Source organism: Mobula birostris, chromosome 22, assembly GCF_030028105.1.
Source record: "Mobula birostris isolate sMobBir1 chromosome 22, sMobBir1.hap1, whole genome shotgun sequence".
Taxonomy (NCBI): domain Eukaryota; kingdom Metazoa; phylum Chordata; class Chondrichthyes; order Myliobatiformes; family Myliobatidae; genus Mobula; species Mobula birostris.
The window spans coordinates 24,740,380-24,763,783 of record NC_092391.1 but is presented as its reverse complement, the minus strand read 5'-3'; the positions used below and the strand labels follow the sequence as shown (position 1 = coordinate 24,763,783).

General features: G+C 39.7%; 1 protein-coding gene across 3 annotated transcripts in view; it reads right to left on the bottom strand.

Moving 5' to 3' along the window:
- LOC140186276 (uncharacterized) overlaps window positions 1-20,582 on the bottom strand; it is a 54,086-nt gene extending 33,504 nt beyond the window's left edge. For all 3 annotated transcript variants that reach the window (XM_072240335.1, XM_072240336.1, XM_072240337.1), the window contains exons 1-6: window positions 20,344-20,582; window positions 12,960-13,138; window positions 10,199-10,362; window positions 8,163-8,289; window positions 6,243-6,348; window positions 1,482-1,570 (exon numbers count right to left, since the gene is read on the bottom strand). In XM_072240335.1, coding sequence (XP_072096436.1) covers window positions 1,482-1,570; window positions 6,243-6,348; window positions 8,163-8,289; window positions 10,199-10,362; window positions 12,960-13,138; window positions 20,344-20,474 — 796 coding nt within the window. In that variant the 5' untranslated portion in view covers window positions 20,475-20,582. The remainder of the gene's footprint in view (window positions 1-1,481; window positions 1,571-6,242; window positions 6,349-8,162; window positions 8,290-10,198; window positions 10,363-12,959; window positions 13,139-20,343) is intronic.
- Window positions 20,583-23,404: the final 2,822 nt, after the last annotated feature.

Below are 23,404 nucleotides of genomic sequence, written 5' to 3'. Positions count from 1 at the left end.
AAGCCATCCCATTGAGCACATCTATACACAGAGCGCAGGTGCAGGAAAGCAGCATCCATCAAGGACCCCCAACATCCAGACCATGCCCTCTTCTCGCTGCTGCCATCAAAGAGGAGGTACGGGAGCCTAAGGACTCATACCACCATGTTCAGGAACAGTTATTACCCGTCAACCATCAGGCTCCTGAACCAGAGGGAAAAACTACATTCACCCCATCACTGAACTGTTTCCACAATTTAGGGACTCATTTTCAAGGACTCTTCATTTCATGATCTCGATAGTTATTGCTTATTTATTTATTTATTTATTTTCTTTTTGTATTTGCATAGTTTGTTGTCTTTTGCACACTAATTGCTTGTCTGTCCTGTTGGGGCAGACTTTCATCGATTCTACTGTATTTCTTGTATTTACTGTGAATGCCTACAAGAACATGAATCTCAGGGTTGTATATGGTGACATACATGTACTTTGATAATAAATTTACTTTGAACTTTGATACTAGGATAGATCTAGAAGAGACCATAGGATATAAAATGGCATAGCTTCATAGCTTTACATAAAAAGTTTCTAATTTTAAAAAATGTGAAGCTGATGGGAAGATTCTAAGTTGTCATGTTCTCTTACTTGAATTAGACAAATTGGGTGCCACTGTAGCTTAGTGGTTAGTGTCACACTATTACAGCTCAGATTCTGGAGTCTGGCATTAATTCTGGTGTCATTCTATACAGAGTCTCTGTATGTCCTCCCCGTAGAATGTGTGAGTTTCCCCCTGGGTGCACTGGTTTCCTCCCACAGTCCAAAGGTGTGCTGGGCAGGTTAACTGGTCATTGTAAATTGTCCAGTGATTATGTTAGGCTTAAACAGGGTTGAGGGATTGCTGGGGCAGCTTGGCTTGAAGAACCAGAAGGGCCTACTCAGTGCTGTATCACTAAATACACAAAATAAAAGCACAGAACAGCAGTATTTCATCCAGATAAGAGAACTGTAAAAATATATGTCAAAATAACATAGTAATTACATTGTTTTCAGGGCTAATTTCAACAACTTGATCTTATTCCACTTGCTAATCCCAAACTTTTACTCCTGGCTCACTTGATGTACACTTTGAATGTTATTCAGTGACTTGTTCAAAACTTCTTCCTCAACTATTATCACGAGCCCAAAAGTTTAATAAGTATTTACTTAATCAATTAAATATTGCAGATTTACAACTTCGTGAGTTGCTTTGTTGGGCCTTAATGAGTTGCATCATTTTCTAGTTGTTCTGTTCTCGGAGACATTAACATATCCAACTATGCTGCTCTTAGAGTTGAAGGTAAGTGACGTTTGGGAGGCAGTGGGGTATGTGTAATATAATATAGGATGGTGGTAAGTAGTCTTCCACACTTTTATAGTGATATATATTAGCACTTGGGAGTTAAACCTAGGGATTAATTAAAGCAAAGCACCTTCTACACTTTTACTAGAGTTTTCTGAAGTACCTTTTGAAAAATCATCTTCCTTCACTGTACTCTTTGACGTGTTTGGCTCCTCAGAATTAGACTGTTCAATTACATCATCAGTATTCTTGCTGTAGACAGAAGAAAGTGGCTTTGGTTAATTTTCATAGTAAGTTAAAGGAAGTAACGAGACATAAATCGCACATGATTTCATGGGGAAAAAATATGAAACTATTGAAAAGCTATTTAAACAATGTACATTATTTGAATTATGCCATTCAGTAGATTTTCAACTGCTAAGTCTTAGCTGTAATAGGCAGACACCTTAAAGGTAAAAGATAAAAAACTAAAAAGAGTCACAAGGGTTGGTAACCCCACCAACAAGTCACCAGGTTTGGAAGTCAAGGTTTGTGCAAGCCCAGAAGTAGAAGCCCAAAAGGTCAAAACAGTGAAATCCAGAGGGCAAAGCCAAAGGTAAAAGCCTGAAGGAGTCACAAGGACCCAGGTCACCAAGGTCAGAGGTCTACGTGAGTCCAGAAATCAAGACCCGAAGGCCAAACACATGATCGGCATCCTGGGATGAAGTCACAAGTTGGAGGCCCGATATCAGTGAGTCTGAGGATCTGGAGGCTAGAACTGAAGGCAGCCTATCTGTTAGAAGCCTGGCTGTGTGTGCAAGAGGGCGGGTGGGAGGAATGGAAAAAGGGCTTATTTTGCAGTAGTTGTTTTTTTGTTGCTGTTTGTGCTGTTCTGTGGAACATTGTGTGCATACTATATTGACACCAGAATGTGTGGCAACACTTGCAGGCTGTCCCCAGCACATCCTTGAGTATGCTGGTTGTTAATGCAAATGAGGCATTTCACTGTATGCTTCAATGTGCACGTGATAAATAAATCTGAGTCTGAAACCTCTATCAGGATCAGATTTTCACCACACAGTACATGAAGTTTGCTATTTTGCAGCGTCAGTACAGTGCAAAGACATAAAAATCTATATTACAAACCTCTAGAAATAGTGCAAAAATGGGAATAACAAGGCTCTGTTCATGGACTGTTTAGAAATCTGACTGCAGAGGGATAGAAGCTGTTCCTAAATCTTGTACCTTCGCCTCGATAGTAGGAACAAGAGGGCAAACCTTGGATGGTGAGGGTTTTTAAGTGACAGATATAACCTTTGAGGCAATGCCTCTTGAAGATGTCTTCCTCCATGGTGGGAAGGGTGGTTCCTCTGATGGAGCTGGCTCAGTTAACAGCCTGCACATTGCCGCATGCATATCAGGCTGTGAGGATTGGGTGTGTGTTCTCTCAACTTCCCCTTCCTCAGTATACCAGTTTGCTGGTGTTACTAACACTGAGTGTGAGGTGGTTCTTGCAACATCATCCAATCAGCCTATCTATCTACCTGTAAGCTATCTCAGATTCCACCAACAGCAGAGGTGTCATCAGTGAATTTATAGATGGTGTTTGAGCTGTGCTCAGCCACACCATTTTGTGTAGAAAGAGTAGAGCAGAGCAGGTGGCTAAGTATGCATCCTTGAAATGCACCTGTGTTGATCGTCAACAAGGAGAAAATGTTGTCTGTATTATTGATTGAAAACAAGGTAACAGGATGATTTCCTGGTAAACTTCTCACTAGTGGTTTATTCTAACACTGTTTACCTGTGGATTTATACTACATGCTCAACATTATCTTGAATGCCATCCTCCTAATGATGAAGGCAACTAGATAGACCATAAAATTATATGGAAAAGAAGAACTGAGGTATATTTCTTTTTAAATGTACAATACGAAATTGTTTTTAAAAAATTCAAATAGAATAATGTGATTAATAAACCTTGAAATATACAGCCCATTTGAGAAAATAAGTGAAAGGAAAAGAAAAAAAGTACAAATAGGTCCTGTAAGAGTTCCGTCTTAGTATCAATAACAGATCCAACTATACTCATAAGCACGTCACAGGCAAGGCTTTCATTACTTCTGTACTGCAATAATTAATGAACAAATATCTTCAAGTGCAGCTTGACTGTTTTGAAGTCAGAGATAACTAGCTTAGGTCAGATTGTACATTATCCCAGATGTTCTGAAGTGAACAGCCAGCCGCTATCAATCGTCCACTGTCGAACCATGAAAATCATAAATACACTGGAATACAAACATACTAAAGAAAGGAGCTAGATGTTCTCTATGTCCAGCTCTTCAGTTTTATAGCAGGAATGGCTGAGATAAAAGGCCTAGCTCCATTAATCCCAATGAGATTATTGACCCTATTAAGCCTAGCCTGCAAAAAAGGTCAATAAGTAATTTATTTTACTTCATTATTTTATTTAATATTAGATACAAGGTATATTTATTTTTTCCTCCAATAGCAGAAAGCTGTCAAAGGGCCGCTGGGACCTTCTGCGGGCTAGGCTTCAGACTCCATGATCGAGGCTCAGTTGTCTCACATCACCCACTCCAGAATGGAGGACCATTCTTTGACACAGAGGGTCAGGTCAACTGGTCTTCCACAACTGGAAAGAATTAGTGGTAGTGTGCACCTTTGCCAGATCCAGGATGATCCACAGTGATGTCTAACGAAAACTCAGTGCCAAAACAGCTAGCAACAAAATTGTTTTCCACTCCCTTCTCCCCACCAAAGTGAAGTTGCTTTCAGCTGCCCAAGTCCAATACTCAGCAATATTCGCCAGCCCTCAGCCTAGCCCTCATCCTTTTAAGCAATATTTAAAACCTTCAATTTGACTAAGCTTTTGCTCACTTGCCCTAATGTAGTTGGTTCTAATTTTTGAGGATGAGTGGAGGTAACAGACTAATGCAGCTTGGCTTAATTCGACAATATATGGTAGATTTTATCAAAATGTAAGAGGTGATAGGAAACCATCAAATGTTCTGCTTGAACTGAATTATAAGATACCAAAGCAGTTTGATGTCAACATTATTTTCTTCAAGACATGCATTATGAATTATAAATAATAAGAAAACGTCATTGTAATAAAGCTTAATTTGTCAAAAACTCAATGTTGCTATTTTTAAGTCTTACAATTTTTAAGTCAATTAATAGCATCCTATCAGGAAATAAACAATTATCAGAAGATTTGAGATTTGCTTCCCAGGGAGTATCATCCGGACTGGTTCTAATTCTAAAATGCTAATGCTCAAGATCAGCAGCTGGAGGGAACAGGATTGAAACAAGCAAATTACTCCAGCTCCCCAAAGAAGGCCAATTACAAGTCTCTGGGTGCAACATATAAAGAGCATGCAACTGACTCTCATCACTTTGTTGGACAAAACACTGAAACAAAGGCATTCATGAGAAATTGAGCCTTGGATGTTGAGATAAGCAATTTAGAAAACAAAGCAGTTTCAAAGCAAGACAAACTCTTTCCAGGATTAAGTTTAATAAATTTACCTTTGCCCTACATCTGCTCTCAAGAGCTGGAGCCCAGTCCTTGTTTAAATGAATTTTTGACACATTGTCAACTGAAATGCCATCTTGCTGTGAATTCATATGGAACATTTTGTGCTCATTTCTGAATTACATCGCAAAATTATGTTTCTTCTCTTCTCCCTCTCATTTCCTTCCTTAAAAGAGCTAAATACCTCAAGAGCTTAGAGATCATATTATTTTATTTCAATTTTTAACACAATTTCCCATCGTGCAATTAAAAAATATACCTATATCAGAATTCTTTTTGTATCACACTTTGCCTTGGAACAAGGAAATGGATTTGTAATTTTCAGGTTCAGTTACAGCAACAGTAAGATTATATGATGGTGTCAGCAGGTGATGAAGTGAATCAAGGCAAAGCAGGGAGTTGTTATGGAGGCTGAAAAGTTTTGTTAGTAATACTGTGAGTCTATTGTCACATGCTTAGTCCTGATCAAACAAAGGCTACCAGTAGTGTGACAGGAATACACATAGATTAAGATGTTAGCTGTCCTGTGGAATCAGCAGTTGGTCTGCCACCTGTCTTCAGGAGAGAGAGAGATAAGGGAAACAATGGAGCAGCATTTGGAGATGTGTAATGAAGGGACGGGGGGGGGGGGGAGAGAGCTGTCTATAGCGGCTCCCCCTTTGAACCCTGAACTGTTTGAAGTGATGGACAGGCGATACCCCAGCAGGGGGGATAAAAAGGGACAGGTTCACTAAGGCAGGACACACACGACACCCGAGGTAACGAGACCCTGGAAGCGGTGCGCCTCTCACAAGTTGGTGGGAAGTACCGGGTCATAAACGCACAGGGTGGAAAGGTACGATCAGCGGGAACCTGGTGTGTGTCCACCCTTGCCTGGGTGCCAGGTTCAGCGCAAGGAAACGATCGTGTCTGGAAACGGAGGGGTCACGGTCGGTGACCTCAGATGACATCACAAAGGACTCATTCGAAAGCTGACTGCGAAGGTCTGTGTCTGGAAGCCCTGAATATTCATTCGTTTTTGCTCTCTCTCTCCTTCCTCCCCCCCACTGTCCATCGCCATGGCAGCGATTACTGCGAACTGAACTGAACTTTGTGTTACTTTGAAACTGGTCATTTACCCCTAGACAACGATAGAGCTTGATTGATCCTGTTATCTTAATTCTGTGTACATGTATGTTTATCATTGCTGAACTGTTGCATTCATTATCCTTTTGATTAGAGTACTGTGTTGCTTGTTTCTTTAATAAAACTTTCTTAGTTCTAGTAATCCAGACTCCAACTGAGTGATCCATCTTTGCTGGTTTGGCAACCCAGTTACGGGGTACATAACAGTAGTTACTGTCTCAGGGGGAGGTGCAATAATTGAAATTTAATTGAAATCCCAAGTACCTTTCAAGCCTTCTCCTCTTTACTTCTGGTTCATCAGCTTTAATAGAGTCCTCAGTTTCCAGAGATATAAAATCAGCTGCCTTCCTTGCATCAACATGTTTATTACCTGAGGCAAAATAAAACAATTGTTTTTATTTAAGAAATGGCAATTGAAAAATGCTTATCTTATTTACTTAATTTAGTTACTTGACCAATCTACTTAGCTCAAATACTTTTGTCACTGGTGGTGAGGATGCAAAATTGAAATTACCAAATCAAATTTCTTGTAACTGTAGATGAATGATTTCAGCTTCAGAAAACAACATTACAATTTCATTACAAATATGATTAGAACTACACACAAGGGTGAAATAGATTAGTATAATAAAATAATATCTGGCACTTGACACTTCACTTTCCTTTAATTTCAGCCTGTTACTAAATTATTTCCTTAGTAATAAGTGCAAAGATGTGGGTGAACTGCTTGAATGGAATTAAGAAAAATTAACGGAAGGAAATGATGGATTGCTTCCATTCATACTACCCCAGCCACTGCCAATAGCATTAACTAAGAAGTCAAAATAGTGCAAAAACCCCAAAGAGCAAGTGGCAGAAAACTGACAATTTGCACTGCAGGTTCTTTTAAATAACATTCCAAGATCGATTTGTATTGCAATGGAACAGAGTGGGAAACATTGAAGGGAAGGAGTCAAGTTTCAAAAGATTTGTTTTAATAGACAGCTATAAAGATAGCTTTTCTTTCACATCAGTTGCATCTTTCAAAATTTGAGATGCGAACATCTATTTGCATTATATGACACAAAGGATAGATGACGACTGGCTGGTCCATCTAATCTATTCTATTCCACAATGCTGCAATTTCTGCCCTATTCACCACCCAAGCAATACCCTACATGACAATACAGTGGATTTTGATTAATTGGGTCATTGGTTAATTGGGGTCAGCAGCTTATTTGGGCCAATTCTTAAAGAACAAAATCTAATTGAGAAAACAACTGGGATTCACTTCATTGATTTGGCATACTATGCCACTTAATTGCGACAGGAGACTGTTGCCAAACAGTTTCTAACTAGCATCAGTTGTGTACACTTGTGCGGCTGTTAGACGCTGTACGATGCTTGGTGTGAACATTTATAAATAGTGCCAATTGCAAGTGCTTGTATTCGAAAAGCAGTGATTTTCATCACTGATATTTGGTGGGAAGTAAGCAGCAAGACAATTTGGAGCTGTTTTGCTCAGTGCAGTTTCAAGCATACAGGCTTGGAGATGCCAGAAATGGCCAGGAGTGACAAGTTAGGAACTACGAAGAATTTAAAGTTATCAATCATCTTGAATGTTACAATGAAAATGAAGATTTGGAGGATGTAACAGTCAAAAGCACTGTATGAAGGCAGTTCATTATCTGCACTAGGTGCCTATGTTGATTTTGTTCATTTACAGTCAATCAAGAGATTATAGCAGCATACAATGGATGGATTCTTCCATCGATTGCTATTAGGAACTAATAGTTTTATAGTACTGCAGTATTATTGACAGCATTCTAATTTCTGTATTTCATTCAAATACATAATTTGTTACTCAGTTTTTTTAATACCTTTTTAACTATTTCCATGAAACTTCGGCTAATTGGGCCAAAATGTACTGGTCTCGATGTGTCCTAATTAACCAGAATCCACTGTATGTGCATTACATTGTCTTAGTCAAGTGTATAATACTGTATTTATCTATAGTAAAAATTCTGACCCATTTCATTCTACATCTGAAAATTATAGTAAGCATGGTAGATAGAGCTCAAGTGGTTTGATAGCAAAAGAGAGAAATTTTAGGAAGCCAACAATTAAAGATGCCCCCCCCCCCTTCTATTTTGCAATTGATTTTAAGCCTTGTATCAACACAATTTTTTTTGGCACAATCAAGACCTGTTGACTGTTTTGATCCAGGCTCCATGTTAACTTTATTTGCAGCCCATTTCAAATCCACTTTTGGCCGGAATGGCTCCCGTGGAGAATAGCGATCTCTTCTCATATCATGCATTCTCTTCATATCCTGGAATTCAGAAAATTTTGCATTCAGCGGGAAACTGTACAAGATGTTAAGTATGGGTTTAGGTATCAAACTGGAAGATATAACAAAGGTGCACACAGGTATTCATCATTAGCTGCACTTATCCACGATACATACCTGGATAATCAGACCAAAGTATTACACTTTTAGAGTGGTAACCAGTTTCTTTTAAAAGTCACATTACAAGAAGTGAATTCACACCACAACTGTTAAAATGGTGTAAATCCATTAAACACTCCACTGCCTTTAATCCAGTACTTTCAATGTCTGCTAGCTTATCAGTCATAGTTATAAAATCACAGCACATGAACAGGTCCTATAACCTACTGAGTCTGCATTGAACATTAAACACCCATTTACCCTAATCCTATTTTATTTTGTCCATATTCCCAACAATATCAAAAATTATCACTCATTTACATACTACGGTAAAATATAGTGGCCAATTAATCCTGGCATATTACTTTTAACAGTCATTTCTAAGTGATAGCAATAAAAATGCAGAACATAAGAAATTTTCAGATGAGATAGCATCTGTGGAGAAAGTTAATATTTCAAATTTTATTCCATATTTCAGCATTTGCAGTTTTTTTGCTTTTCACTTCCCCATGATGAACATTTTCATGTCTGAAATTTGCATAATGCCCTGCACTGTATTGTGTATAAACAACCGTTAAGTATAGTCTTGATTCATTTTCTCTGAGCTGAGCCATCCCCAGCCTTCCCATCTTCTACTCTGTATCAACCAGGTACTTCAGTACTGACAGCATCAATGTTCTACTGGAAGACCATCTTCAAAAAAAAAAATCCTAAAATGGAGGAGAAAGTCACAATATGTTCTACAGGAATGCAAAATGAAGGTTTCATGAGCAGCAAAAATTCCAAGTGGACTAACCTTTACTTTAATTATAATTGGTTATTTTGATTATTTTTTGATCACAGATCACTGGGCAATTTGAAAAAAAATTATAATAAACCATCTTCATTTCACCCTATTACAGACACGCCCTTTGACCATCCGTTATCCTTCCCCAACCTTCTGTACTATTTTGACTAATTTGTTTTCTCTCTTCTCTCAGTCCTGATGAAGGGTCTTCGATCTGAAAGGCTAACTTGCATCTCTTTCCATGGATGCCGTCTGACCTACCAACTTCTTTTGTTTTTGCACCTTTTTTATTTTAGGGTATTTTTAATTGTTGGTTCATTAAAAACTGTACCACAAGGCTTCAATGTAAAGTTACATGCCCTCTAGAAGAAAATGGTTAATCTTTTGTAATCACGGTGGCTTATGTGAACCTACCCTCAAAGTCACAAGATGCACAGGATGTCAATGCAGCAAAATCATAGGCGCAATAAATCATTTGCTAGGCATTAGTGGTGAGGACATTCCTTTGAATAAATTGTCTTTGCCCTGTCAGCTGATAAATGAGGCTAGATCAAAACTCATTCTCAAAAATATCCTGCATTGTACTTCACAGAACCAAAAGACCCAAATGGGTCTTTCATCCAAGCATTTAACTTACAAAAAATCCATTACAATTCTTGTTAAGGGAAAACAGTCAAGTCATTGGAGTGGAGCAACAACTTACATTGTTTTTATTTGAATTTACCTCACACTGTTTATTGAGATGAATAATTTTCATTACTCTCAACTAAATTAATTCTGGTGGCCTGCATTAACCTAACTTTGGAAGACAATTTTTCCATCTAAACACTGTCCAAATAAGTTCTTTTGGCCACTTGGCTGGAAGTTTCACCTCTGTCATCAAAAACCAGAAAATCTGAGACTCCTCCATCAAGTATAAAGATTTGTACAATATTTAAACAGATTCACCCACATTAATTTTCCCTATATAAAACAATTCACGTCACAGTAATGCTTTCTTCTTACTTTGAATCCACGATTATGCTGTTGGAAGAGTTGGTTCCCAAATCTGATGCGAGGTGCTGGCAGCTGAATGCCAAGGGGAGGGGTGCCAAGAATTGAAGCTCGTGATCCTGTTGGAAAGAAAGGCTGTAGACCTGGTGTAGACATGTTGTATCCAGGAAGACCACCTAAAAAATTGAACTTGTGAGAATCAGATTTAGGAAAGATGATATGTTAGCAACATACAAAAACTTCCAAACCATGTAAATCATCATACTTTAAATATGATACCAAACTGTCACAACTAAATAAAGTATATTTTCCCCGACCTTGATAATCTGGACAGCATGTTAAATTAATGTGAATTAACAGCTGCAAATTCAGAACAATCCAAAAATAACTATTTTTTCCCCAGGATCTAATTAGATCACTTGACCCACAGAACCTAATCATGCGGTTAAACGGCTCGTTCAGAAATAGTAGGCTAAAATAATAATATAATCCTACAGAAAATACCATAACATTTAAATTGGACTTGAGTCACTGTCAGTTATTTCCAAGTTAAAGAATGAAAATGTGGTTAGAATATGTAACAGATAAGCAGGCAATAACAGTCATCTCAAAAGACACAAATGATATAAATTTTAAAAAATGCTGAGAAGACAGATTCAAAGTATACCAGACAACTGGGTGACCCGTTGGGGCACCCTTTAAGAGAAGGGTAGTGCAGTCTGATGTGACCAGAACGAACATTAAATTTTCCTGAATGCTACTGGTATCGCTTTGCTTTGGAAATTGAAGAAGAAAATCTCAGTTTATTAAAGAGGAATGACAAATATAGGCAAATATAGCTCCTCCTCATTTAACGAAGGACACTTTTGATGGCATCATTTCTGGTTGATCTGCCACCCTTGTGCCTCTTGTTGTCATTCTGGAGATGTGCAGTCCTTTCATCTGCTGTCTCTTCATCTCTTCTGCTGTTTATTCATTGTCTTTGATCTTGGAGACATGCATTTCTCTGCTCCTTTGTCTCTTCCTCTCTCTTCATCCTGTGCCTGTTTTTGTTATTCTGGAGACATGCAGCCCTTTCATCCCCCGTCTCTTCATCTCTTCTGTTGTTTGTCTCTTATCCTGGAGAGGTGCATTTCTCAACTCCTTTGTCTCTTCGTCTCTCCTCCTTCTATGCCATTTGTTATCATTTTGGAGACATGCATGCCTCTCCTCCTCTGTCTCTTCTTCTCTCATCTTTTTTGCCCTGACTCTTTGATCCTGGAGTCGTGCAGCCCTGGCCTCATCCGATTCTTGTTCTCTCCCTCTCCTTGCCGCTTCCCGACGACATTTGGCGTCATCTCTTGACCATAATGTCCCCCTTCTCTTTCCATGCAGCATAATTAGGTTGACCATATTTTTTTACCCTAATGCTGGATAGAAGATACGAAGCAGTAACACCACAGCCTCCAGGATGCTGATTATTCTTGACGATGTGGTTGGCGTTCTCCTAAATGGACCTAAATCACCGCTGTCCTTTGACTGCAGCAAAGGGTTTGATAGGTGTCTCGGTGTACATCATTACAATAAGATTTAATTATCTCTTATTGACGGGTCTCAGTTTGATCTGCCCCAATCCTGCACATGCTGATGCTGATTAACAGAAAGTGACCACTCGAAATAGAGCTGCCCTGCCCTTTTGCTCCGGTTGGTGTCTCTGCTGTGAGCACTGAGAGTCACTTTTGAGGCTGGCCATGCGCATGCATCGTGGTGTCGCGTCATGGTTTCCATCATGGCTGACATCGGCTCTCAGGTGAAAGCGGGGCTGTTGATTTTGGCGAGTGAGCAATTTTATACGAATATATAACCCTGAACTTTGCCTGCATTCTGTAAGTTAGCGCATTTTAAGTCGATTTAGCAAAAATAGTGCCGCTGTAATGCACCGTTTGCACTAATTGGAGGTCACAAACAGACAGAGCATGAGAGTTTTAGTAGTATATAGATAGATATCCAGGTAATTAAATGTTGATTTTATATACAGAGAACTCAGTACTGATCCTATGGAACCCCAAAAAAAAGTGTGAAAAATTGAGGGAGATCCATTTTCTCCTGTTCTGCTTTGATCAAGCACCAATTTCATGCTTATATCATAAACTGGTGCAATATGGTGCAATTCAGTCATAGACTTTAAAACACTAATCTAATAAAAGTTATACTTTTAAATAAATAAATGTCAAGGTACTTGAGGTAAAAACAAAATTTGTTACAGAATATTAAATGACCAACCACAAGCCCCACGCTTGTAATGTTGCATACAAAAGCTAATAGTAGGTGAACCACAAAAATATAATTTTAAAAAACTATAACTGCTAAGAATTAACCTTTAGCGTACTTGGCAAATAATCTCTGATTCTAATTGCTACCAAAAACACACCCTTTGTTTAACAACTGTGCAGGAAAAGTTGTTGAACTCTTATCTGTGCCCATTTTATTGCAGCAGAATGTATTTTTAAAATGTATTTAACTGAACCAAAAGAAATTGTACTGTAGACTCAAAATAAACTTTGATAAGATGTAAAAACTCACTAAAACACATCTGCACCCATTTTTCAATTTTTTAAAATTTATTTTATTTTCATAAGGAAAAGGTCACTAACAGTAAAATCCCAAAAAATAAGTTCAAAGTATTACTAAGAGATGAACATTTCATAAATTGCTGCAGTATAAAAATAGCAATTTAATCTACTGCAGTCACAGCACAATGTACTTGTTAAGAACTTTCAAAGTATGACCCTACCTTGCATCTGCTGCATTATCAGGGCTCGTTGTAGCATAGGATTGGGATTAAGGAGTGAAGCTTGACTGGGTGGATGTAGGTTTATCTGAGGCAGTTGCTCCTGCTGCTGCTGCTGACGATGCTGCTGGTGTTGGTGAAGATGGTGGTGATGATACTTTTGTGGCTGTGGCTGCATAGCCCTACAAAGAAAATTATCTATATTTTAAAAACAAACATTTTCCCAACAGGCACAATCATTCATGGATTAAAATAAAACTCTAACAGATTATAATTTCCTGATACACAATAAGTGACACCAGCAATTTTAATTTTTAATGAGTTCAGTGGCAAATCACTGAAGGGTTGTATTACACAACCATCTGTCTACATACTAATTAATACCTGATCTGGAACTTCAATTCTCCAATGGGAATTTTCCACTTTTTTTTTTAAAATGTGGATTTTCCCTGTTCTAATATCGGCACTAACAGGAGTCATCCTTGAGGTTTCTAGTTTAGTCTGACAGCATGTTCTGATGTACCTCATGCACGTGAAGTTGTCAAAATTATTTCTTTGGTTCACTGTATGCAAAGGACAACATTTTCGTCACACAGCTGCACTTCCTGAGATTAAAATGGAACTATTACCACATCTGAGTATCCAAAATACTGCAGTAAGACACACTATTAATTTCCCAAATGCATTCTTTCAACAATAGCAGAAATAGGCCAAGCCTTAGAGTTTGCCATTATGAAAGCTTTAAAATACTGCTTCCCAAAACGATACATAAAACCTCTGAAATATACCCTGGTGAGATTATCCAAAGTTCAAAGTAAATTTATCAAAGTACATACATGTCACCATATACAATCCGAAGATTCATTTTCTTGCGGGCAATCACAGTAGATACAAGAAACACAAGAGTCAATGAAAGGCTGCACCCAACAGGACAGACAACAATCAATGTACAAAAAAGCCCAACAAACTGTGCAAATACAAAAAGAGAAAAGTAAATACATACAAGCATGAATAAATAAGCAATAAATATCGAGAACATGAAATGAAGAGTCCTTGAAAATGTGTCCACATCAGTGATGGGGCAAGTGAAGTTATCACCTCTTGTTTACGAGCCTGATGGTTGAGGGGTAGTAACTGTTCTTGAACCCGGCGGCACGAGTCCTGAGGCTCTTGTACCTTCTTTCTGATGGCAACAGAAAGAACATGGCCTGGATGATGGGGCTCCTTGATGATGGATGCTGCTTTCCTGCGACAGCACTCTGCATAAATGTGCTCAATGGTGGGAAATGCTGGGACAGATTGGGCTAGGCCATATCCACTATTTTTTGTAGACTTTTCCGTACAAGAGCATTGGTGTTTCCATACTAGGCCCTGATACAACCAGTCAATATACTCTTCATCATACAACTACAGAAGTTCGTCAAAGTTTTAGATGACTTGCCAAATCTTCATAAACTTCTAAAAACATAGAGGCACGTCATGCTTTCTTTGTAGTGGCACTTGTTTGCTGGACCCAGGACAAATCTTCTGAAATGATAACGCAGAGAAATTTAAAGTTGCTGACCCTCTCCACCTGTGATCCCGCAATGAGGACTGGCTCATGGAACTCCATTTTCCTCCTCATGAAGTTAATCATCTCCTTGGACTTGGTTTTAATTTACAATATGTAACATTATATTCCATGGGATGGAGGTGTGCCATTTCATTCCCTAACAGACTTAATGAAGCCACAATCTGAATTGTTTTTATTCATAAGAAAGGCTACATTCAGAATACTACAAGGGATTAGTTTGGATGGGTATAAGATAGGTGTCATGGATTTGGTGGGCTACAGAATCTTGGGAGTGCAACTCCAACTGCAGCACTTGTCTATCATTTTGACAGCAGAATTGTGTTATAAAAATCAGCTGTGGCTCAGTGGGAGGTACTTGGAACTATAATTTAGATGACTTTGCATCTTTGGATGAAACAATAAATTAAGAGCTAAAAGATCCTATGTCAATATTTCTAAGGAAAGTGAAGTGTTCCAAGAATATTGGGGAACATTGATCGCTCAACCAGTGAAAGAGATTGCCAAATCAGTGATATTACTGATGCTTTTTAGTACAAAAACTAAATTCCACCTTTGCTTATTATTGCTATACTCCAAAGACACTCCATTGCCTGAAGGCTGAATGTTCTTATTTTCAGTTTTCTTAAAAAAAAACACAAACAGTACTTTGGAAAAGTCAAGTTGTGACAGTAGAACTTACTTTCCTACATCTCACAGACGTATAGGAACTTGTGGATTTTTTGTGTGATCTAAAAGAACCAGCTTGGCACAATTACAGAACCATAATGAATACTGAAGGAAATGTCACTTAGGGGCTGCATGTTTTTTTTTAAAACCACAAAAATTGCTGATCCACTGGGAGAATCTTAAGCAATTCAAACTTTCCCTTATTTTTAAAAAGAAAATTGAGTCCAAAAACTCACATGGATAGAACTGTAATCACTTACAACAGAAATCATGTATTGGTAGTACAAGAAAAAGTCCTAGCTTTGTGGCAAATTAATTTATAAACAAAGAGCAAACCAACTATGTCAGACAAGAATCTCACTTGCATGCATGGTAACTCCTTGCCCATGACTATTCGAAGTAAAATTTGAGGAGGTATTGAGAATCCATAATTTCCCCATCAAGGAATTGTTGCTCATTAATACACTGGAGGGAAAATGTAGCCACCCTGATTGTTTTTTTTAAATATATAAACAGTCTCAACCTTCTTTAAGTAGGCAAAAGAATATAAGGTTTGACACAAATTAAAAGATAAAATCTCCAAAACATAGTCTTTCTACATCTCAAGCAGATTCTCTGGATTAATGACTTGCAATAGACATGAGACAACAGATGCAGGAGTAGGCCATTCGGCCCTTCGAGCCAGCACCGCCATTCACTGTGATCATGGCTGATCATCCACAATCAGTATCCAGTTCCTGCCTTATCCACATAACCCTTGATTCTGCTATCCTTAAGAGCTCTATCCATCTCTTTCTTGAAAGCATCCAGAGACTTGGTCTCCACTGCCTCCTGGGGCAGAACATTCTACTATCCACCACTCTCTGGATGCACCAACTATGATCTGTGGGTGTCTTAGGTGCTTAAAAAGATCGAAGTGGGAACCTCACCCTCTTCGACAATGAAAGCTCAGGATGCCAACAATCTGCAGGTAGTCTGTGATATGGTGTGTTTTAGAACATTAATAAGTTTTTGACAAGAACAGGCCACTTGGCTCAACAAAGCTTGCCAAATTATAACCTGTCCTGGCAGTACAGGTGCTCCTAGTTTTTTTATATGAAGCTTCTGTGCATTGCAGATACATGGACATTGAAAAGCAAATACACAAGATTCTCAACCATATCTCAAATTCTCCTTCCAGCTATTATGGACGAGAAATTACCATGCATCAGCAGAATGCTGCATTTTGTCTACATAGCCTCCAAGAACATAATTGAATTTTTCTCTCTTTCCACCTGGCATTCTCTTCCTGAGACAAGTGTCTATTTTGGGAATTTGGCCCAATGGAGTGGACTGAAGGTAATAAGAACTTCAAAGGTCTATAGTCCAAACAAGGCTCCACTCACTGACAGCCAAGAATGGAGTAAAATTCATCCAGGACACTCACTCAACCTCCACAACCATGACTCAGTCCTTGATGCAAATATCCTTGACACTACTCCACAACAGCCCTTTTTGATCCAAACTTGCCCCTACTGACCAACAGGAAGTTAAAAAATCATATCCAAAATTAAAAACAACTCAGCTGCAGATGGTATTGGTACAAAAGATCTAAAAGTAGGCCATTAAGAATTTTGCTCATAAATTCATAATCTTGTCTGTCTACTTTGGAGATAATAGGATATACAATAAGTTAGATGTAGGCCCCCAAGAAATGCTGTCACATATCATGTCACGTGTTCAAAACCATCCAACTATGTTAACTACTTGAGTGTTGCCTTATTGTCTGTTAAAAAGAAAATTATTGTGGTCCTCCTCAACTGTCTTCTCCTAGTAGGTGAAGTGCTGCACCCCTTTCTGAAGGCTCAGTGGACAACAATTCCAAGAGAAATGCAAACAGCAGCATTAACCATTCTGAATGTCCTTTTTGGATCTCATTATTGCCTTTGACTTCATCAACTGGGTCTGTGTCGTACTCTCCAGCAATTCTGCACTTTCGTTATATGTCTGCTTCAGCCATAATCCTACAGTGTCAATCTCAGGAAAGACCAGGGTCAAATAAGGCTGCATCGTTGCCCCAGTACCCCTTTCAATCTTTGTTACTGCAGTGCTGCAAAACACCTCCAAAAAAAAAGAGGAACTAATCTCCAGAACTAATTCAAAGAAAGCTATTCAACTAATGGCAACTATATTCTAGAACCAAGGAACACCCAGACCAGGCAGCATATAAGGAAAAGAGTAAACAGTCGACGTTTCAGGATGAAAGGTGTTGTCTGTGTTACAGTATGCAAACAATGCTTGTGTTTGCTCATGCACGCAGGTTGAACTTTCATATACAAAAGACGTGTCTTGTGCTTAACATCCTCTGGACAACGTCCTCTTCTAATTTGGGCGGTACATCGGCATAGCATTTAGCATAATGCTACTACAGCGCCCGCGATCACCAATCGTAGTTCAATTTCTGCTGCTGTCTGCAAGGAGTTTACACATTCTCCCCCATGTAAGGAGTTTGTGTGTTTTCCTTGCAACCACAAGGGCTTCATCAAGATGTTCTGGTTTCATCCCGTATTCTAAAGTTTAGTGTTAGGGTTAGTGAGTTGTGGGCATGCTATGTTGACACTAGAAAAAACTTGTAAGTTGCCAAGCACAATCTTTGTTGATTTGAGTTGATGTACACAATGCATTTCACTGTATGTTTCAATGTACACATGAAAAAAAACTAATCTTTTAAAAATACCTTACTGTCAAATTTCATTTTCAGGTATTAAAAGTTCAAAGCAAGACACTGGAAAAATGGACCACTCCTCAGTGAAAGCAGACATTAATGATGAAATTCTCCACTGCTTTTAATGTGCCAGCACAGACTTTGGTCAACTGAAGAGGATGTTTAAAGATCAAAAATCTTAGGACAAGAACGAAACTAATGGACTACCAGGCAACTGTTCCCCGCCATGCTAAGTTCTTCCGAGATGTGGACTACCTAAAGCAAACACCTCAGAGCACTACAGAGCTATCACAAATGCTGCCTCTGCAAAATCCTCCAAGTCCACTGGCAGGCTAACTGAACCAATGCCAGCATTCTCAGGCTAAATACCGCGGGGCAAAACTGACAGCAAATTCATCTTATGACTCCAACAGTGACATGCTGCTTAATTTCTTTCTATGTACCATATGAGGGGAAACCACTAACCCCAACAGACTGTTGTGTCTGGAATGCATGCACCTTATTTACAGCAAGGTCTGATGTACCAGCTGCTCCCAGAAACTGCAGCAGTATTAGGCATCAATTAAAAGTACTCAGTACAGCATCTTTATTGCTTCCCTCACTATCCTGTGTTGCACGTGTGCAACAGAAACACAGGCTCTACAAAGTCTACATGCATAATCAGAGGAACTGTTAACACATTCACTGAAATGCATTTTCCCCAGATTTCACCAACTTACTTTATAGAGCCAATTCTGCAGCAAATACTTCTGTTCATGCATCACCCATTCCTACTACCTTGCACTGAATTCTGGGCCCTGAACGGCATGTATGATTTTGCCACTCTCGTCCTCATATGCAAATCATTCCAAGCCCTTAATAAACTCTATTTATAAATGTGCTAATCGTTCATTATTTCTTTAAACAGTAACCTTTTACTCATCTACTACATCTTTTGCCTTCATTCAAACTCTCCATGACACACACCTCCTTTGAGACTGTCTTTAACTTAGTATCTTTTAGTACTAATCTAATTTTAGTTTTCATTCAACACAGTGTTAAGTTTTATCTGATCACCTTATGTTCTGCTTTAGAATGCTCATACTCAAGGCACCACATATTAATTCTGTAATCTTTCACAGGAATGGACGATGGAGTACATCATTTTAATTACTCTTTACATTGAGTTTTTAAACTGTTTCAAACACAAGTGCAATTTAGATTCAGTTTGGGCATGTTGCTAGTATATTCTGACCAAGTTAAAAAGTTGCAATTTTAAGTCTCAATGAATGAAGGCATACAATCGTAAACTGTTTTGTATGGTGAAGGATGTGTAATTTCATCTAAAAAGAGACTGAAGATATTCGCAAAGCACAGAGGTTAGGTCCGCATAGCTAGGTGGGCTGCTGGGCCTGTTTCTGGGCTGCAGTACTCTTATGATTCTATGGTGATGAGATTATGACCAAGCTGTGGCACATTTTGTACAGTCTGCTCCTGGATCTAGTGTAAGTAGTTATTCACAGGGCAAATGTCGTCAGTGGCAAGGGCATCACTCGCCTCTTTTCACAAGCCTAGTCAGTGTTCAGGCGACACAGAAAAAGGTACACACCTTTTCTTTCTACAAATTACTCCTCTGCAAAGGAACAGTAGCTAGTTTATGTGGCAATATTAGAGTAGGTATCTCAAGTTTCCCATCTGTTTCATTCAGATCTTGTTTGAAATATTTATTTTGGCATTCATAATGCTGGTGTAAATCCATGGTAGTCAAACTTATAGTCTTTTTTTTTGCAGCAAACACATTTAGTGTATCAACAGTTCAGGACTTGAAGTCCCGGCAGCCCGAAACATCGATTGTTTACTCTTTTCAGTTGATGCTGCCTGATCTGCTGAGTTCCTCTAGCGTTTTGTGTACTTCCAGAGCAGCGTTCACGACCTCAAGACATCACAAAGCATTTTACAAGAAACGTATCACTCTTGAAGCGTAGGCTCTGACATTATCTGTCACGTTTCCTTGATAAACTGCACACAGGAATTGTCCCTTAAAACAGTAAGGGCCAATAACTAAATACTTTGTTTAGCGACACTAATTTGGAGATAAATATAAGCGCCAAAGACTTGTGAATTCACCTGGTCTGCAATCTCGACCTCACTCGTCTGCACTCGATAGAGAACAGTATTGTTTACTTCTCTGAATGGGGTTGGGTGCAGATTCCCCTTCCAGTCACAATTCCAGACGCGTTTGTGTTCAAGAATGGAATTCTAAATCGAACCGGACTAACAGCTACTTATTTTAGAACTAGTGTTTCAGTTGCAAAAAGACAAATGCAACCACTGTATCAAAGACTTAAGTTAGACTGTCAGATCTTGCGTTAGCCCACACTTTTATTTTTGTAAACTTTTAGCAATTCCACTCCAAATGGAAATCGCGTTCAGCTCCCCGACCTGTCTTGATTGAAAAGACTTACCGGTTAGGGCCTGGCTGTGGTGGCGGTGGGTGTGGATGGTGATGGCGATGGTGCTGCTGCCGCTGCTGATGAATAAGCTGCTGGAGCTGAAGCAACTGCTGCTGGAAATGCTGCTGTTGCTGAGGGAACATAATGTAAACCAGTTCCTTTAGTATTAATAACAATTATTTTATTTTTAGTTGTGCGGAGAAAGTCGACCCTCGCTACCTACAAACGTTTGGTTTGCGTCAGAAGAAAGACCCTCGCGACCAAAACTTTGGCCACAGCGCCCCTAGCGGCCCGGAGGCTGCAACGCCACCTGTGTCTGCCCGGGCCGCCACTAACATGCTGCTCCACACGGGACTGGTGTCGGCCGGAAAAGTGGCGCTTTCATTAAAGTCTGGCTACTTCTAAGATTTACTGTCATATAAAAAATGCAATGCGCCTCATTAGAATGTTGCAAATGACACAGAAATTGGGAGAGTTTGTAGATCGCGAGGAAGGTTACAGAAGGGCATAAATTTGCTCTCAGGAGAAGTTGGACAAACTTAAATTGTTTTATTTGGAGTTTTGGAAGGGATGGGAGCCTAATAGAAGGATATAAAATTACAAGAAGCTTAGATAGGGTAAATATAGCCTACTTTTTTTGTGCAAAGTGAAATGTCAAATACCAGAGGGCATAGGTTCGTGAGAGGGGTAGAGTTTACAGGAGATTTGCAAGACAGGATTCGCCCCCCCCCCCCCATAAGCAGACAGGTGGTAGAAGTTTAGATTGGCATTACAGTGGCCAAAGGCCTGTACTGTACAGTGACAAGTTGTACAGTTGATAGTAAACTCACTGGAATCTTTCATGGCGTGTATTACATGAGAAATAGAAGCAATCAAGGATAAGCCATTTTTGCCTTCATGCTTGCTCCGCCAGTCAGTAAGATCATGACTGATCTTGTACCTCAGTGTCACGAACCCCATATCACTTGATTCTATTACTGTTTAAAACTACAGAGCATGGAAACAAGCCCTTCAGTCCAATTTACCCACAGCAATCAAAACTTCCTGTCTGAGCTCATCCCATTCGGCTGTGTTTGAGCCATACCCTCCAAAACTTTACAATCCATATATCTGTCCAAATGCTTTTTAAATGTTGCGATCGTACCTGCTTCTACCACTACCTCAGGCAATTCATTTCATATACTCAAAGATTCAAAGTACATTTTGTTATCAAAGAATGTATAAGCTATACGACCTTGAGATTTGTTTGCCCACAAAAATAAGAAACCCGAAAGAACCCAATCATAGAAAAAATTAGAAAATAAAAGACCAACACCCAATGCAAGAGAAAGAGGAAAAAAAACACAAATCATGCAAACAATTGAAGCAAGCAACAACATTGAGTCCTCAGATCCAGACCCTGGAGTAGGCCCAAAGCCTCGCTTATCAGTTTATCATATTAGTGGCCACAGAGCACAGCAGCCAGGGTGGTCTTCATTGCCTCAGTGCATTGGAGAGAGGAGTTACCATTGTGGAAAGCAAGCGAAATCAGCTCTCACCCCTGATCCCAACACCCTGTCTTTTAAGTCCATCTGGGCCAGTATTTAGATTAGATTAGATTATGAGGACACTCAGTCCTCGTTTATTGTCATTTAGAAATGCATGCATTAAGAAATGATACAATGTTCCTCCCGAGTGATATCACAAAAAAAAAGGACAAACCAAAGACTAACACTGACAAGACCACATAATTATAACATATAGTTACAGCAGTGCAAAGCAATACCATAATTTGATAAAGAGCAGACCATGGGCACGGTAAAAAAAAGTCTCAAATTTCCGATCGACTCCTGATAGTCCTGATAGTGGGCGGCAAAAGGGAGAAACTCTCCCTGCCGTAAACCTCCAGGCGCTGATAACTGCCGATGCTTTGGAAGCACCCAACCACGGCCGACTCTGAGTCCATCCGAAAACTTCAAGCCTCTGACCAGCCCTCCAATACAGCCTCTCCGAGCACCATCCTCTGCCAAGCGCTTTGACCCCGCCCCGGCCGCCGAGCAACAAGCAAAGCTGAGGACTCAGGGCCTTCTCCTCCGGAGACACTGGATCACACAGTAGCAGCGGCAGCAAAGAAGGCATTTCAAAAGTTTCTCCAGATGTTCCTCCATGTTCTCACGTCTGTCTCCATCAAATCAGGATTGTGCACGACACCCTACTTGACAGATAACAGATATCATTCACCGGAGTGGCCGCTGCACGCTGTGTTGTGCTGCCATCTTCTCCTCCTCTAAATTGACCAAACAATCGAACAGTGAAGGGCTCCGGTGCCCTGGGGAGAGGAGTAAACATCAGAGAGTGAGTGAAATCAGCCCTCGCCTCTGATCTGGGCTGGCCTTAAAATTACTGAAAAGGCAGATCGTGCCTCGCACTGGGAGTTCCGGTCCAGGACCACGCCGCCCATCCCAAAGCTGCTCTCAAGTTCTTCAAACCAGCTCAGCACCCAGAGCAATCCCACCTCACACCCGGGCCAGTTGTACAGGTATTGAAATCGAATATCCTCTGCCAGGGACCCGACTTCTCCTCTCGTCCTTCAGGTCCCTTTAAAAATCTTTCTCTTGTCACCTTAAATCTATGCCCTCTAATATTAGACTCCCCTACACTGGGAAAAGGATTTACCATTCACTTTATCCATACCCCTTACGATTTTATGTTTTACTACACTACCCCTCTTCGTTTTTTTTTTTTTGGAACACTCTGCCATGGCGCGCTCTCTCTCTCTCTCTCTCTCTCTCGTGGTCGCTTGCTCGCTCTCAAAAAAATTGATTTCCGTGATATTGTATATAATTTGCGGGCATCAGGGAGCCACTATTAATATGCCGGAGACTCCTGGAACTTCCAGGAGAGGTGGGATGTCTGTGTTGCACTTTGGGAGGACAAACCAGAGTAGGGCTTATACAATAAATGGTAGGGCATTGAGGAGTGGGATCTGGGAATACAGATCCATAATTCCCTGAAAGTGGTGTCACATGTAGATAGGGTCATAAAGTGAGCTATTGGCACATTGGCCTTCATAAACCAAAATACTGAGTACGGG